Source organism: Phocoena sinus, chromosome 10 (assembly GCF_008692025.1).
Source record: "Phocoena sinus isolate mPhoSin1 chromosome 10, mPhoSin1.pri, whole genome shotgun sequence".
NCBI lineage: Eukaryota > Metazoa > Chordata > Mammalia > Artiodactyla > Phocoenidae > Phocoena > Phocoena sinus.
The window spans coordinates 8,876,952-8,894,809 of NC_045772.1; the positions used below are offsets into that span (position 1 = coordinate 8,876,952).

General features: G+C 38.5%; 1 protein-coding gene across 1 annotated transcript in view; it reads left to right on the forward strand.

Moving 5' to 3' along the window:
- Nucleotides 1-17,858, forward strand: part of ENTHD1 (ENTH domain containing 1) — a 98,702-nt gene that overhangs the window by 50,119 nt on the left and 30,725 nt on the right. The window contains exon 4 of the mRNA XM_032645430.1: nucleotides 5,899-6,022. Coding sequence (XP_032501321.1) covers nucleotides 5,899-6,022 — 124 coding nt within the window. The remainder of the gene's footprint in view (nucleotides 1-5,898; nucleotides 6,023-17,858) is intronic.

A 17,858-nucleotide genomic window follows, 5' to 3' on the forward strand; every position in this document is an offset into this window, starting at 1 on the left:
GAATGATACAGAAAGCCAGTTCTTTGAAAAATATGTAATTGATGAACCTGTAGTAACACTGACAAAGATAAAGAGAAAAGATCCAAATCACCAATATCAGGATGGAATGGGATATCACTGCAGTTCTTATAGCCATAAAAGGACAATAAAGTATTACTACCAATTTTATGCTCATAAAATTGACAACTTAGAAGAAATAGAACAATTTCTAAGAAAGTACAAACTACTAAAACTCAAACAAGATGAACCACAACCTGCAGCTGTTACAAAAATTGAATTTATAAGTGTCCTGAAAAAAAAATCTCTGGACCCAGATGGTTTTACTGGAGAATTATACCAAACTTTTTTTTTTTTTTTTTTTGGTCACACTGTGAGACTTGTGGGATCTTAGTTCCCTGACCAGGGATTGAACCCATGCCCCCTGCAGTGGAAGCTCAGAGTCCTAACCACTGGACTGCCAGGGAATTCCCTACCAAACTTTTAAAGAAGGATTAGCATGAGTTTTACATCCAGAAAATAGGAGGGAACCCTTCCCAATTCATTTTATGAGGCGAGTATTACCCTGATACCAACACCAGACAAACACAATATGAGGGGCTTCCCTGGTGGCGTAGTGGTTGAGAATCTGCCTGCCAATGCAGGGGACACGGTTTCGAGCCCTGGTCTGGGAAGATCCCACATGCGTCAGAGCAGCTAGGCCCGTGAGCCACAGTTACTGAGCCTGCACGTCTGGAGCCTGTGCTCCGCAACAAGAGAGGCCGCGACAGTGAGAGGCCTGCGGACTGTGATGAAGAGTGGCCCCCACTTGCCACAACTAGAGAAAGCCCTTGCACAGAAACGAAGACCCAACACAGCCATAAATAAATAAATAAATAAATTTAAAAAATATATGAAAAAAGAAAATACAGACTATTATCTCTCATGAAATTATACAGAAATCCTCAAAAAGACTTATCCTGTTGAATCCAACATTGTATAAAAAGAATTATATACCATGACCAAGTGGGATTTGATCTAGGTATAGAAGGCTGGTTCAACATTTGAAAATCAGTCAATGTAATTCATCATATCTACAGATTAAAGAAGAAAAAATCATAGGATTATGTCAAGTGATGCAGAAAAGCATTTGACATAATTCAACACCCATTTAAGATAAAAACTCTTAGCAAATTATAAATAGAAGGGAATTTCCTTAAATTGATCAAGATCATCTATACAAAACCTACAGCTAGTATAATGGAACAGGACTCTATGGTCTATGCCCCCCATGTCCTCAGCCTGCCTTTTGTCTGTAGAAAAGCTTTAGCCAAAGAATAAGTTTAATCAGAGAAGTGAGAAAATGCAGAAACAAAGGAAAACAGTCAAAGAAGACCAAGTAATAATAGTTTAGTCATCGAGCATAGTCAAGGACCTTTCGCTCCTTCTCAAGGGCTATAGATAATATTCTGAGCCGTATCCTGTGAAGTGTCTTACAGGTACTGAAACCCCCACCAGGTGGAAGAGGTTAACTACATGATGACCAGACTGTAGCCATGACATAAGCTGGTACAACTCCGAGAATTGGCCCCAAGGAAATGGGAACAAACTGATCCTGGAACTGAAGATTAACTGTACTTAAAACAATCAAGATGACGCTGGTCAGACCACCAGTGACCAATTTCAAGATGACCGTCAGAGCTGACTGTGCTGTTTCTGCATGTACCCCCCTCCCTAAGCCTATAAAAGCTCATGCTCACTGATTGTCAGTGGGGGGGAGTCGGCCTTTGGACAGATGTCCACCCTCCCCTCCCCAGTTGCTGGCATCCAAAATAAAGCAAACTGTCCTTTCCACCAGTATGGCCTCTTTATTGGCTTTTGAGCAGCAGCCGGACCCCACTTTCGGTTACACTGACATCATAAATAAGGGTGAATACTTTCCCTCTAAGATAAGGAACAAGGCAAGGACTCTTATTCAACATAGTATAGGGAGTTCTAGCCACTGTAATAAGGCAAGAAAAAGAAAGGAAAAGCATGCAAAATTTAAAGGAAGAAATAAAACTGTCCTTATTTACAGGTGACATGATTGTTTGCATAGAAAATCTCAAGAAAATGATACAACAAACCTCATAGAACCAGTAAGTGAATTCAGCAAGGTTGTAGGATATAAGATCAACATACATAAATCAATTGCATTTTTATATACTAACAGTGAACATATACTAACAGTAACTGAAATAAGACATATGCCATTTATAATCACTTCCCTGGAATGAAGTCCTTAGGTATAATTATAACAAAACCTGTACAGGATCAGTATACTGAAAATTATAAAATACTGATGAAAGAAATTAAAACCACCCAATTAAACACCTACCATGTTCATGGATTGGAAGACTCCACAAAGTAAAGATATCATAATAAAACTGCCCCTAATTACTCTATAGGTTTGATGCACTTCCTATTAAAATTTCAGCAAAGTTTTTGTAGACATAGATAATAAGCTTATTCTAAAATTTGTATGGAGGGACTTCTCTGGCGGTCCAGTGGTTAAGACTCTGTGCTTCCAATGCAGGGGGCGTGGGTTTGATCCCTGGTTGGGAACTAAGATCCCACATGCTGCACAGCATGGCCAAAAGATTTTTTTAAATAAATAAATAAATAAAATCTGTATGTAAAGGCACAGGCCCTAGAATAGCTTAAACCATCTTGGAAAAAAAAAAAAAGTGGGAGTAATCACTCTGCCTGATATTAAAGCCTACTGCATAGCTGCTGTAATCAAGGGAGTGTGGTATTGATAGAGAGACACTTAGGTCAGTGGAACAGAATTGAGAACCAAGAAATAGACCCACACAAATATAGCCAACTGATTTTTGACAAAGTGCAAAAGAAATTCAAAGGAGAAGGATAACTTTTTCATCAAATGATATTGGAGCAGCTGGACATTCATAGGCAAAACCATGAACCTCAACTTAAACCTTATACAGAAATTCACTCCAAATGGATCACAGATTTTAATGTAAAAAGAGAAGCTATAAAACTTTAAGAAAGATATTTGAGAAAAGTCTTGGGGTCTAGGGCTGGCCAAAAGCACGATCCGTAAAAGAAAACAAAAATGATATCAGACCTCATCACAATTTGAAAAATTTTGCTCTGTGAAAGACTCTGTTAAGAGGATGTAAAGGCAAACCACAAACTGGGAGAAAACATTTGCAAACCACATAACCAGCAAAGAACTAATACCTGGAGTATATAAAGAAGTCTCAAGACCCAACAGTTAAAAAACAAACAATCCAATTAGAAAATGGGCAAATGATATAAACAGTCATTTCAGCAAATACAGGTAACAGATAAACAGATGGAAAGATCAACATCATTAGCCTTTAGGAATATATAATTTTGAAATATGAAATATCAAAGTAGCTAAAATAAAAAACAGTGACAACACCAAATGCTGGTGATCATGCAGAGATACTGGATCACTCATGTATCACTGGTGGGAATGTAAAATTGTACAGCTACTCTGGAAAACAGTTTGACAGTTTCTTATAAAACTAAATATGTAGCTACCATAAGACCCAGCATTTTCACTGTTAGGCATTTATCTCAGAGATATGAAAACTTATTTTCATACACTGTACACTGTGTTCACAGCAGCTTTATTATAGCACAATTCTGGAAACAATCTAGATGGCCTATAACAGGTTAAACCAACTGTGATACATCTATACCATGGATACTACTTGACAAAGAAAAGGAGCAAGTTATTGATACATGCAACAACTTGGATGAATCTCCGGGAATTATGCCAGGTGAAAAAAGCCAATCCCAAAAGGTTACATCCTGTATGATTCCATTTATGTAACATTCTTCAAATGTCGAAATTACAGAAATGAAGAATAAATTAGTAGTTGTGGGGAGCAGAGCATGGTAATAAAAAGGCGTCAGGAAGGAGCCTTATGGTGATAGAAATGTTCTGTATTTCGATCATATCAATGTCAATATCCTAGATATGATATTGTACTATAATTTTGCAAGATGTTGCCTTTAAGGGAAACTGGATAAAGGATACACAGGATCTCTCTGTATTATTTCTTACAACTGGATATGAATCTACAATGACTTCAGAATAAAAGCTGAATTATGAAAAGTGGCAAATCACTTGGAAAGTGGTTTGACAGTTTCTAATGAAGTTAAAAATAAACCTATCCTATGACCTAGTCATCCTACTCCTGTGTAAATATCCAGGATTAATGAGTGCATTTGTCCACAAAAAGATTTGTGCAAGAATATTCATAGTAGCTTTATTCATAATAGCTGAAATATGGAAACACCCCAAATGTCCATATGCAGGAGAATGGATAAGCAAATTGAGATATTTTCATGCAATGGAATACTTCTTACAGAAAAACAAACTACCAATACACACAAAATATGGATGAATCTCACAAATATTATGTTAAGCAGTGGGAATCAGATACAAAAGAATAAATAGGGTATGATTACATTTGTATGAAGTTCAAAAACAGGCAAACTTATTGATGGTGATAGAAGGTAGAATACTGTTTACTGGTGGCGGGGGTGTGGTATCAACTGGAAAGGCGCTTGAGGGAACTTTCTGGAGTCAAGGAAATGTGGTTATGTAAATATACACATAATGCTAAAAGTTACTGAGCTTTGCACTTAAGGTTTTGCATTTACTATATGTTAATTATACCTCAATAAAGTACGGCAAAAAAATTATCCCCCATTCGTGGGGGAAGAAAGGTCAACCCATTCATGGGGGAAGAAAGACAGGTCAGCCAGTCCCACTGTGTAGACTTTGTTGGATCCGTTTCCAGACTAGCTGTAGAAAAACCTGTTTATGATACTTAGGTTAAATTGAAAATCTGAACAGTTTATAATTGATGACATTAAGGAATTATTGTAAAGTTTACAGGTGTAAAATAATTATTATTGTTAAAGAGTTCTTATCATTTAGAGATACATGTTGAAATAAGTGATATATCTAAGATTTGCTTTAAAATAAAACACAAGAGTGGTAAATATAACAAGACTGGCTGTGAGTTGATTGTTGTTTAACCTACATGATTGGATTATTGTCTACTTTTTACTCCATGATAAAAAGTTTAAAATTTTAAATATGGATAAAAGATACACACAGGTAGCTTTGTTATTACCAATAAAACAGAATAATTGGCCTCTGAGATAGTATGTTCTAAGGATGCTCAAGGAGTGGTAGGGAAAGTTAATGCCCCAAACAAAATCATTGCTTGTCTACACTAGGTGTCTTTAGCAAGGAGTGAGAATCTTTTTTTATACTTGGAAGGTATAGTTTTTTATTATTTATTTATTTCAATTGAAGTATAGTTGATTTACAATATTATGTTAATTTCAGGTGTTCAGCATAGTGGTTCAGTATTTTTACAGATACACTCCATTAAAAGTTATTACAAGATAATGACTATAATTCCCTGTCCTATACAATATATCCTTGTTGTTTATTTTATACATGGTAGTTTGTATCTCTTAATCCCATACCCCTAATTTGCCCCTCCCCCTTGGTAACCACTAGTTTGTTTTCTATATATATGTCTGTTTCTGTTTTGAATATATGTTCATTTGCATTATTTTTTAGACTCCATATATAAGTGATTTCACTAAGCATAATATTCTCTAGGTCCATCCATGTTGCTGCAAAGGGAGTGGGGATTCTTAAGGGCAGAATACCACCCAACACTAAGTGGACACCCACGTGTAGGTAACTTACGTGCAAGTTCTTTCAGTCAAAATGTATTTACAACGATGTTAGCACATAGAGGCACATTGTACCTCTATAAACTGTCCATTCGTTGTAGCATATTGAAGCAGTGGGGTTAATTTTTTTTCTACTTTCATGTGTGTTCTCTTGTTTTCCATAAGGACCTGATGTTATTTTATGAGGATGATCCAAAGCCAGTTTTGCCGACAATTCCTACTTCCATTATCTCGTCAACTACATGGTTGTCAGAAGGGCAAACAGATGTCTGTAACCTCTGGGATGCAGGTAAATTAGGTAAAGAATAACATTTTTACTCAGAAACATGAATAAGAAACACTGGACAGGAATTGTTTTTCATCAGATTTTATTTTGTTAAATTTAGCAACAGTGGCTTTAATTTAACTTTGGTCATGAGGGACCGGGTTAGCATGGATAAATTCAACCCACACAGGATCCTGTAACCTTATTTTACCATTTGTTTCAATGTTTTTTTCTCTTTCATTGTTTTATTTCAAAAATTATTAACTACAAACCTTAAATCTTTTATAAATTTTTTTAAAGCAGAAAATTTCATTTTAGTTCCTTCTCTTGTTTGTATTCATCTTCTCTTTGATGAAGAGTTTAAATTATGATATTTTTCAGAAGCAAGCATTAGATGAAAATATGAAAAAGCATGATGCATGGTATACCACAAATTGGTTAATCATCTCTTGAGTAATTAACATTAGAGAGTGGCACAGTATAAAATTATCCAAAACTGGCCTCCAATAAATTACGCTATCAAATTCCAACTGGGCTCTACTGCTGCTCAGGATCTGATTGATCCACTGTCGAGCCACTCCATCCCATCTATTCTCCATGAACTCTCAGTTTTCAATACATTCTTCCTCTTGATTTTCTCAGAAAATAGGATGAAAGATCTGCCAAGATGAGAACAAAACGTTCTCAGTAGCTTTTATTCCCTTGTATATCTTTGCTTTTATATCCATCCAGGCATCCTTTTCCTTTCCACAGAGTTGGCTCCTTACGTTCTGAGTACATCTTCTCCCTCATCTTTGGACCATGCACCTCAATTTTCCCCTTATATAGCACCCTGATATCCAAAATATTAAAACTGAAGTTTATTAGTATAGGTTTATATTACAAGTTCCTATGTATATAGTTCATGTATATGTATATAGTTCATGGCTTTCTTATAAAGCCAGTTGTGAGAATGATGAGGATATTTTAATAGACCCAAAAACAAGAAATTGTGGGTTATGGTGATATCTGTAGTACAAGGTTGGCATTATTCACATGAATAATTGGTTATAAGTGGTTACAATTTTTTAGACAGCTTACCTTGTATTCTTAGAATACACTTTATGTAAACTGATCCACATCCCGAAGTTTGAAAGAAGAACAGTAAGGAAAATGTTTTTGTATTTTAATATCTCCTAACATTTCCACCCCCTAATATTTTTGAACAGACTTTATTTTTTAGAGCAGTTTTAGGTTCACAGCAAAATTGAAGGAAGGTACTAAGATTTCCCCATATAACCCTTGTCCCCAAACGAGCACAGCTTCCCCACTATCAGCATCCCGCACCAGAGTGGTACATTTGCTGCAATCAGTGAACCTACTTTAACACTTTTTTTAATCACCCAAAGACCATACTTTTCATTTTGGTTCATTCTCAGTGGAGTACATTTTATGGGTTTTGACAAATGTATAAGACATGTATCTACCATTATAGTATTGTACAGAGTATTTCTTTGCTCTAAAAATCCTCTGTGTTCTGCCTATTCATTCCTCCCTCCCCTCTAACCCCTGGAAACCACTGATATTTTAACTGTCTTCATAGTTTTGCCTTTTCCAGAAAGTCATATAGTTAGAATCATGCCGTATGTAACCTTTTCAGATTGGCTTCTTTCACTTAGTAATGTGCATTTAAGGTACCTCCTTGTCTTTTCATGGCTTAATAGCTCATTTCTTTTTAGTGCTGAATAAGATATACTAGAGTATTTATCTATTCACCTACTGAAGAGCATCTTGGTTGTGTCCAAGTTTTGGCAATTATAAATAAAGCTGCTGTAACTATCCTCGTGCAGGTTTTTGTGTTACATGTTTCTCTCTGCCAGCATTTTAATACAAGTGAATTTGAGTATAAATGAGCATCAGAGGCAACCCTTAAGAGGAAGAAGGTCACAAAACATGTCACTTGAGGAATGATTCCACCATTTTACTTGTTTAGGACTCATCTTAATTAGAGGAGGTTTTCCTACTTTTGAGTCTTTCTTTTTTCCGGTCTTTCCTTCACACTGATCTCAGAGATATCTTGCAAATGTAGATCTTAGCATTTCATTTTCCAGCTTAAAAACTTTCAACAATTCTCCACTGCCCATAAGTCTATTTTTTTATACTGTCATGTAAGACTTTTCATAGTCTGGTCCCAGCCCACCTTTTTTGGCCTCATCACCCAATACTGCCAGTATTCACAATACTTTATGACATTCTATTACTTTCTCTTTAGAATGTCTTTGTTCCAGTTACTTCAGCTGTGTAACACATTGCTCTAAAACTTTTATGGCACAAAATAACCATTTATTCCACTCATGGATTCTCTGGGTCAAGAATTAGGACAGGGCACAGTGGGGATGACTCGTCTCTGTTCTGTGACAGTATGTCTGGGCTTCATCCCGAGAACACAAATGCTGGGGACAGGAATCATCTGAAGTCTCATTCACTTATGTGTCTGGTAGTTGATGCTTTGCTGTGTCAGCTGGGGCCCTCAGTTTCTCTCCACATGCACCTCTTTATGTAAATCTCTCCACGTGGGTTAGTTTGGGCTTCCTCATAGCATGGTGGCTGAGTTCCAAGGTTGAACATCCTGTGAAAGAAAGGACCAGGCAGGAGCTGAGTAATCTCAAAGTCATTCTGTGAACTTCCTCCCCATTCAGTCTATCAAGGCAATAGAAAAGACTTGCCAAAGTTCAAAGGGAGGGTACGTAGATGCCTACCCCTCCATGGACAACTGTCAATGGCATATTGAAAGAAAAGCATATGGGATGGGATGTGTATTAGCACGGTCATCTTTGGAATATACAGTCTGCCACAATTCTCCATCAAATAATGTTTAACAAAATCCTATTCAAACAGCAAGGCCCAGCTTCTTTCTCAAGATTATTTTGGCTATTCAGCATCTTTTGTGTCTTCAAACAAATTTTAAAATATTTTGTTCTAGTTCTGTGAAAAATGCCATCAGTAATTTGATAGGGATTGCATTGAATCTGTAGATTGCCTTGGGTAGTATGGTCATTTTAACAATATTGACTCTTCCAATCCAAGAACACAGTATATCTTTCCATTTGTTTGTGTCATCTTCAGTTTCTTTCATCAGTGTCTTATAGTTTTCGGAGTACAGGTGTTTTGCCTCCTTAAGTAGGTTTATTCCTAGGTATTTTATTCTTTTTGATGCAATAGTAAATGGAATTGTTTCCTTAATTTCTCTTTCTGATATTTCAGAAAGTGTATAATTAGTGTATATCATTAGTGTATAGAAATGCAACAGATTTCTGTATGTTAATTTTGTATCCAGCAACTTTACTGAATTCATTGATGAGCTCTAGTAATTTTCTGGTAGCAGAAGTTCTCAGTTTTAATGAGGTAGAATTTTATTCTTTATAGTTTGTACTTTTTTGTATCTTGTGATTTTTTTAAATTCTTATCTCAAGATCATAAGATATTTATATGTAGGCTAAAATTTTTATAGTTTTGCTTTCCACAACTCTTAACGCAGCTGGAGTTGGGTTTTGTGTATGATTGAAGCAGAGTTCATTTTTACTTCTAGATGTCCCAGCATCATTTATTGAAAAGTCTGCCCTTTCCCCTGATGAACTGAAATATACCATCTATAGCCTAAAGCAAGTTTACACATGTGCATGGATTTGCTTCTGGGCCCTCTATTCTGTTCCATAAGTTATTTGGTTATCCCTGCACCAACAGATAGTTTTAATTACTCTACCTTTGTAATAATTCTTGATGACTTTTCACTTATTAGTGTTTTGTCTTTTTTGACCCTTTGCTTTCCCACAAAAAACTTGTCAAGTTCCTCAAAAAAAACCTGTTAGAGTTTTTATTGGCACTACCAATCTTTAAGTCAATTTGGAGAAGTGACCTCTTTACGATATCAAATTATTCTGTTTATTTAAGTCTTCTGCAATGTATTATATTTTATAGTTTTTTTCCCATACAACTCTTATATAGCTTTTGTTAAATTTAGTCCTCGGTACTTTATATATTTTTTGTTGCTACTGTAAAATATATAATTTTATAAACTGTATTTTCTAGCAGTTTGTTGACTGTGAAAATGAGTGGAACTAATTTTTGTATATTGATTTTATAACCAGTAACCTTGCTTAACTAACTCTTATCAATTTTCCTAATTTATTTGTAGATTTGTCTAGATTTCTAATGTTGAAAATCATATCATCTGTGAATGATGGCAGATTTGTTTCACATTTGTAAAACCATACTTTGTATTTTGTTTTCTTACCTTGCCATGCTAGGCAGAACCACTCAGGCAGTGCTGAACAGAAAGTGTGATTGTGGCCTTCCTAGATTTGGTCTGAATCTTAAAGAGAATGATTTCAACATTTGCCATTAAGACGGGTTTACTGTATGTTTTCTGCAGATCTCAATTTATAACTTGTTAACGGTTTTATCATGAATACATCAATATGTTGAATTTTATCCATTTTTAATATTTATATTGATGGTTATAGGTTTTTCTCCCTTAAGGTGTTAATTTTGTAAGTTAGTTGATTTCCAAATATTAAAACAACCTTGAATTTCTGGAATAAACTCAATTTGGTGATGATATATTATCTTTTATATATATTGCTGGGTTTGATTTGCTAATGTTATATTTAGGAGTTTTGCATCTGTATCTACAAGTGAAATTAACCAGGACTGTCTTTTCTCATATTTTCTTTGTTACGTTTTGATACTGAGATGTTGCCAGACTCATAAAAAGATTTGGAAAGTGTTTGCTCTTTTTTTATACTCTGGAATAGTTTGTGTAGGGTTGTTTGTGAGATGATGTGAAAGTAGATAAGGTATTCTGTATGTTCACTAATGGTGCTGGCAGAAGGGCTGCAGGCAGGGAAGACAAATCTGCACCCGGAATATGTGTGTCTCCTTATGAAGACAAAGTACTACTCCCTTTATAATGGAGGGGTCCAATATAATCAACCTGACACCAGGTAATTAATTTGCTGTTTTCCCTGGGAAATGGTGCCATGCTAGGGATGTAGCATTAACCTCTACTCTTAGCAGGTTGGGCATTTCGGAAGTTGTGGTAGCCAGGTCACCTCAGAAGTTGTGGTAGCCCCTGCATAGTCTCCACCCCTGCCACACTGCAAAAGCCCATTGTATAACCACTAGAGTGACTAAGGAAAGAGGATGGTTGACATCCATTAAACAGAGCATCTTGCCCATCTGATTTTGAGAACCTCGTCTGCAGTGAAATGTCTTCTGGCAACCCTTTATATGGGACATGAACATCTTCACACAGTGTGCACATACATCCTGAAGGTTCATCCACATATCTCTTTGTCACCAGTGTTCCAATCTTATTCTTTCCAAGTCCCTGATAGCACCCATCAGCCATGAATTGCATCTTGCCTTCCATGTGAAGTGTGCATCTGTTTGCAATTCTGTCTACTAGGAAGATTTTCCTACCGTCTTTTAGGGCACTTCTGAGTGAGGCTCTGATTTAGCAGTTAACCACTTCTGGCTAGTGCCAGCATTCCTTGCAGATATACCTGTAAACCAGTCCTATACTTTTTCTCTTAACTGACAGTTCTCCATGGAGCTATAGGTGTAAGTTGAAGGGGAAGCAGTAAAAGAATGGGAGCAGGTTCCATGGAATCTGAGACATCTGCTTGAATAGTTTACATGGGCCTTCTGGCTTGGTCTGGTCTCATCTATTCCGTTTGATTTTACAATAGAATGCTGCTGTGTGTTCTGTGGACCAGATAACACCCATTACATGATGGGCACATAGTCATTTGGTGTCCTGTGGTGTAGGCAAAAGAAGACATGGCTTTACTCCAAAGCCCTAGAGGTCAGCTTTGTGATTTTCCTGTTGGGGCTCATGAGAGACTCTGCTTAACATCTTTCTCTGCCTTGGGCACTAGCACTGGTTCTAGATTATAAGGTCCACCTGGCAGGGCAGCTTATACAGTGGCCTGGGCCTGTTGCAGAACCTTTTCTTGCTTTGATCCCCACTAAAAAATGGCAGGAAATGGTCAGAGCCTCACACCCAAATATGGTATGCGTTGCCTCCAAAATTCCAAGACACCCATGTTACTGTGTTTTTTTTTCTTTGTGTTGGACAGTTCGAGGGGAAACAGCTTATCTCTCATTTCCAAGGGGGTATCCTGACACACTCCAGACCATTGAATACTCTAAAAACTCCACAGATGTGGCAGCCCTAGAACTTTCCTAGGGTTTATCTCCCACCTTCTGCATGCATGTAGCACCAAGAGGGTGTTACTTCCTGCTTAATAAGTCCAGTTAGCATTGTGTCATCAATGTAATGGACCAGTGTGATGTTCTATGGGATATCAAGAAAATCCAGGTCTGTCTGGTCTCTGTTAAAAGACACTGTGAGGCAAGACAGTAAAGGTTTACTGTGTCCCTGCCACACGAAGCCTGATTCTAATTATCTTTATTGATAGAGATTTTTAAAGGAACATATCTAGACCAATAACTGGACATTAGATGCCAGGGGCTGTGTTGATTTGCTCTAGTAAAGATACCACAGCTGGAATTGCAGCTGTTACTGGCATCACCACCTGATTATATTTGCAATAATCTCTGGTCATTCTCCACAAACCATCTGGCTCTTCAGAAAAACAAGAATCACCACCCCTACAACTTTCAAGTCTTTGATGGTAGCGCTAATGTCTGCAGTTTCCCCAAAAATATTTTTTGGAGTGAGGAGGTGTAATTAATTCTAGGGGTTTCTACCTAGTCCTTCTAAACGTAATAACCTGAACTCCATGGGTTGTGGAACTAATGTGGGGATTCTGCCAGTTACTAAGTGTTATCTATTCCCATTATACATTCTGAGACCATGGAAATAACTAGAGGTAGGTCTGTGGTTTTACTGGACCCATTGTGACTTGGAGCCTAGGCAGAGACTTCATGTGCCACCTGATTTCCATAAATCCCCACTTAGTAGAGGATAATGGCATTGTTGGATCTCCAGAGATTAGTGTCAGTTAAGAGCCAGTATCTAACAAGACCAGAAAATTCTGTGTATTTCCCTTTCCAAGGACAGTCATTGTTGTAAATGGCTTCAGGTCCTCTAGGGAAGGCTTAGGGGAAGATTTACCATATATACCTGTGGTGGGCATTTCAGGATTCTTTCTCAAAGGGATCTGACCTTCCCCTCAATCAGGAGGTTCTGGCTCTGTGAACTGGCTTCAGTTTCGGAATTGAGTAAGAGGCCGTGACTCCTCCCGTGATGACACTAATTAGGTTTTCCACCTATGTATATCAAGCAACACTTAGTAGGCTGCCCACCTATTCTGTATCCATCTTGTGATTCGTTAACCATTACTATACATCCCTGAAAGTAAAAAACATCAAACAAACAAAAAACTGATGTCATTGCATCCCTGTGTCTACTATGGTTGTCGTGCCTAGCTTGTCTCTACGAGTTAAGCGGTAGCATCTGGCTATTACCACTCCAGGACGCCATTATTCCCACTGAGATCAGAGAACCCAATCCCACTGCATCATCCCTATGGTCATCTCTAGCCCACAGATGACAAGCACTACAGGCTCTTCAATAATGCTTGTGCCCCATCACAATACATTTTTTAGCGCGTTGGTGAAGAGCGTATATTCCAAGGCAATTAGAAGGTATCTGAGCATGTTGTACATAATAATAGGATCGTTCCAATGGTCCCATCTCCTGGAGCCTTTAAACTTCCTTTTACAGCATGCCAAGGAAGTGCCTTTTTTCTGAAGGCCACTTCTGAGTCCCACACACATGGTGTTCTCTCACTCACTCTCTGGCTCTCACTGTCACTCTTTTCAGGTCCTGCTGAAATGTTACAGCCTAGGGAGGCTTTCCTGAACACAGTATTAAAAATTGGCACTTCATCACTTCCACTGGCGCTCCCTCTCTCTCTTCCCTGCTTTATTTTCCCTGTAATACTTATCTGATGTGCTATATTACTTATGTGTCTATTTGATTTAGTATTACTTATGTATCTATTTGATTTAGTAAGAGGATCGTTCGATCCAGGGGTTCTGCAGACCACCCACAGGTACCACAGTGACTCTGCCATTACCTTAGCTCTGACTTTGAGCTCTGCTCTTTGCCACTTCTAGGTGTGTATGATGCTGTTCAAGCAGTTGCTCATGAGTTGGGTGCATTACATTAATGGCTTCCATTTTGAGGGCAGTTGCTATATGCTTTCACATTTCCCTGAAAGTATCTTTCTATCAGTCATCAGAGCATTGCAAAGCATGTTTTTAATTAGAGAACTGACTACAGAAATTTGAGAGGTTATCAACATAGTAACTGTGTATTATATGGTTGGTGAAGAAATCCAATTAAAATCTTTTCTTAAATTTAATTCTTCCCACTTTTTTACTTCAAAAATATGGAAAACATGATTTGTGTGTGAAAAACAGACATAAATGAAACGATTAAATGGGTTTTTCTTGAAATAAATAGGGCAAAGCCACAATCATTTGCAGAAGTCAGTTAAATAATTAAAAGACTAGAAGGATGGTAACTACATTTAAAGATGCCACCTTTTATTTGCCATGCAGTAGCCAACTTTTTTCATCATTTTGATGATTAAAAGAGACACTGACTTTTGAATTAATTATACATTTTAGGTCAAGAAGCCATCCCACCTAAATCTTTTTCTATGTTACTAATGAGTGTGTGTATTATAAAAAAATATGGTATAACCCTTAGACATTTCAAATTAGGAGAATCAAGTTTAATGTAAACTAAGGTGACAAGTTCTTCATCAAATGACTGTGACATCTCAGGTGTATAAGTCCCAATTTGACTTTATTTGAGTGAAACAAATGGCTATATATCTGTTTCCAAGAGTGAGCAAATTATGCATCCTACAGCTATTTACTGAATACCTACTATGTGCCAGGCACTGTGCTAACTGCTGGATATCCAGTGATGACAAGATCCCTGCCTTTATGTAGGATGGGGTAAGAGGAAGCTGGGCAGGTTTAAAGAACTGAAATAAATTTAGTAGGGCCTTAGGATTAAGTGGATGATAGGAGAGGTGCCAGATGAAACCAGAGAGATAAGCAGAGTCTTATCAGTAAAGGTGACCATATAATTTTTTTGTCCAAACCAGGATACTTTTGAGAGTGAAAGGAGGCACAACTAATAATTGTGCCAGAATAATAGATGTAAATCCAGAGCTTCCTGGGCAAGGTGGTCTTGCTATGGTCTGAATGTTTGTGTCCATCCCCAGTCATATGTTGAAAACCTAATGTCCAAGTTGATGGTATTAGGAGTGTTAACCTAAAGCAGTAAAACAGCCGGTTATTTTATTGGCAAAGCAAGTTAGTCAAGAAAGCAAAGAATTGCAATTTGGACATGCAACTATGGCAAGCCATATGCAACTCTAGTAAAGCAAAGCAGAGGAAACTCTTTTATAGAGGGGAAGGGGAAGTTGGGAGGGACTGTTACAAACAAAAAGTCCATTGGAGGAAACTGGAAGTTCAAAGTGTAGTGGCTTTTCATTGGCTGAGTTGTGACAGTCTCTCACTGGCTGAGCTGCTGCCAGGCAAGGAGAAATTCTTTCTTCCTCCTGCTGGCTCTAGTAAGTAGTGTCACTTCCTGCGGAAGATTCAAGGTACGTTTCTTCCTGTTGGGATCTGTGCTGATGTTGAGTGGTATGTGCCTGAGGGCTCTTCCTTCTGGTCTCCCGACTTTATTTTAGTCGTTTCCTCTAAAACGACTTTGGCCTTTGGGAGGTAATTATGTCACGAGGATGGAGGTGAATGGAATTGTTGATCTTATACAATACAAAAGACCTCACAGAGCTCCCCAGCCCCTTCCACCGGCTGAGTACACAGTGAGAAGTCAGCAGCCTGTTACCCAGGAAGAGCACCTTCACCAGAACCTGACTATGCTGGCACCTTGATCTCAGACTTCAGCCTCCAGAACCGTGAGAAAGAAATTGCTGTTGTTTATAATCTCCCCAGTCTGTGATACTTTGTTACAGCAGCCCTAACAGACTAAGACAGGCATGTGTGCCCAGTCTCCTTATAAGCCATGCTGAGGAGTTTCACTTGTGTCTGGAGAACGATGGGGAGCCTTTGAAGTGTTCTAAGCAAGGACATGATATAACCAGATCCTTGCTTTAGGAAGATGACTGCGGATGCGGTGTAAAGAAAGGATTGGAGGAGGGCAAGTTAGGAAGAGTAGTCAGGGGTCAAAACAGAACTAGAGACTAAGAACATTTCTAAAATGCAACTCTGATCTGGTCAGAGTGCTGAGGAGCTCCCCTTAGGATGAAGTCTAACGCCTTAGCCTGGCAGATAAGCTCCTTCTGGCATTGGCCTCTGCTCTCCTCTCCAGTCTACCTTTCACCTCCTTCCTCCTCCATCACGCGCAGTGGTTAGCTATGGATGCTGAACCACTTGCCGTAAAGGCCGTGTTCTCTCACACTTTGCATATGCTCATTCCTCTGTTCTCCATTCCTATTCATTTGAATCCTTAGGGTTCAGCTAAGATGTGGCTTCTGCCAGGAAGCCTTTTCTGACGTGCTGGAGGCAGGGTTATTGCTCCTCATCCGGGATCTCATGGCACTCTGCGTGTGCTCCGGATCTGCGCTGATTCTGCTGTATTGTCACTACCTGTTATTTCCTCTGTCATCAAACCAACTAGACTATGATTTTTTTTTTTTGAGAGAAGGTCTGTGTCTTGTTCATCATTGTGTGCTCTGCCTCTAATCCAGTGCTTAGTCCATAGTAAGTGCTCCACTAAATAATTGTTGGCTAAAAAAGTATCATTTGAAATGCCCCTAAATTGAGTATCGTCATCCTCTTGCTCTTTCTGTATTTTTTGCATATGCTTTTAAAAGTGTCTTCAGAGAAGATTCATCACAGTTTTTTTTTTAACATCTTTATTGGAGTATAATTGCTTTACAATAGTGTGTTAGTTTATGCTTTATAACAAAGTGAGTCAGCTATACATATACATGTATCCCCATATCTCCTCCCTCTTGCGTCTCCCTCCCACCCTCCCTACCCCACCCCTCTAGGTGGTCACAAAGCACCGAGCTGATCTCCCTGCATCACAGTTTTTTAAAAGAAGAGCAGCATAACGTGTGTGCTCCAGGTTCACCAGTGAGGTTCGCTACCAGCAGTTACCTTCTGAAAATTTGTGGGATTTCCCTCATCCCTCATTGACACTTGATAGTTATATTAGCTTTAAAAAAGTCTATTTAAAAGGAGGAAACACATACCATTTAAAATAATGTTCATGGATTTAGAGAGGGAATGCATGTGGGCATTGGTGTTGGTCCAGATATTATTTATGTAGCTTTTCCTTTCATATCATTTCAAATCTGGTCTGAAAGCAGGATCTGTCTGTGGTGTGGCAGGAACCCAGAGACACAGCATGGATGATCCTCCCCCATGCCTCCCACCCGCCACCACCCCCCCCCCCCCGCCCCGTTTCCTAGATGTTGTTACTCAAGTTAGTGAGTTTTAGAGGGAGGAGGGTCTGGAGGGCAGAGAGAGCGCCGAGGGGCTATCTTAGCGGTGAAGAAAGACAAGGGGCTGTCAGAGAGATGGAAGAGCCCTCAAAGGCAGAGGTGGCATCTTAACTCGTGCTTGAGTCGCCAGCATATTTTCAAGCCATGACGTCAAGTGTGCCAAAAGGAGTAGCTGTATTTTTCTTTTTTTTTTGGTAATTCAAGATAATCTTAAATTTTCCGATGGCAGAGCATATAACCTCTCACGCAGTGGGAGATTCTGAGTGGCTGACGCAGATGCCCTCTTCCCAGACCCCCTACTTGCATTTCTGTTCTTCTACTTCCATCCTCTTCTGCTGGTGTGAGGTGAAGATGGG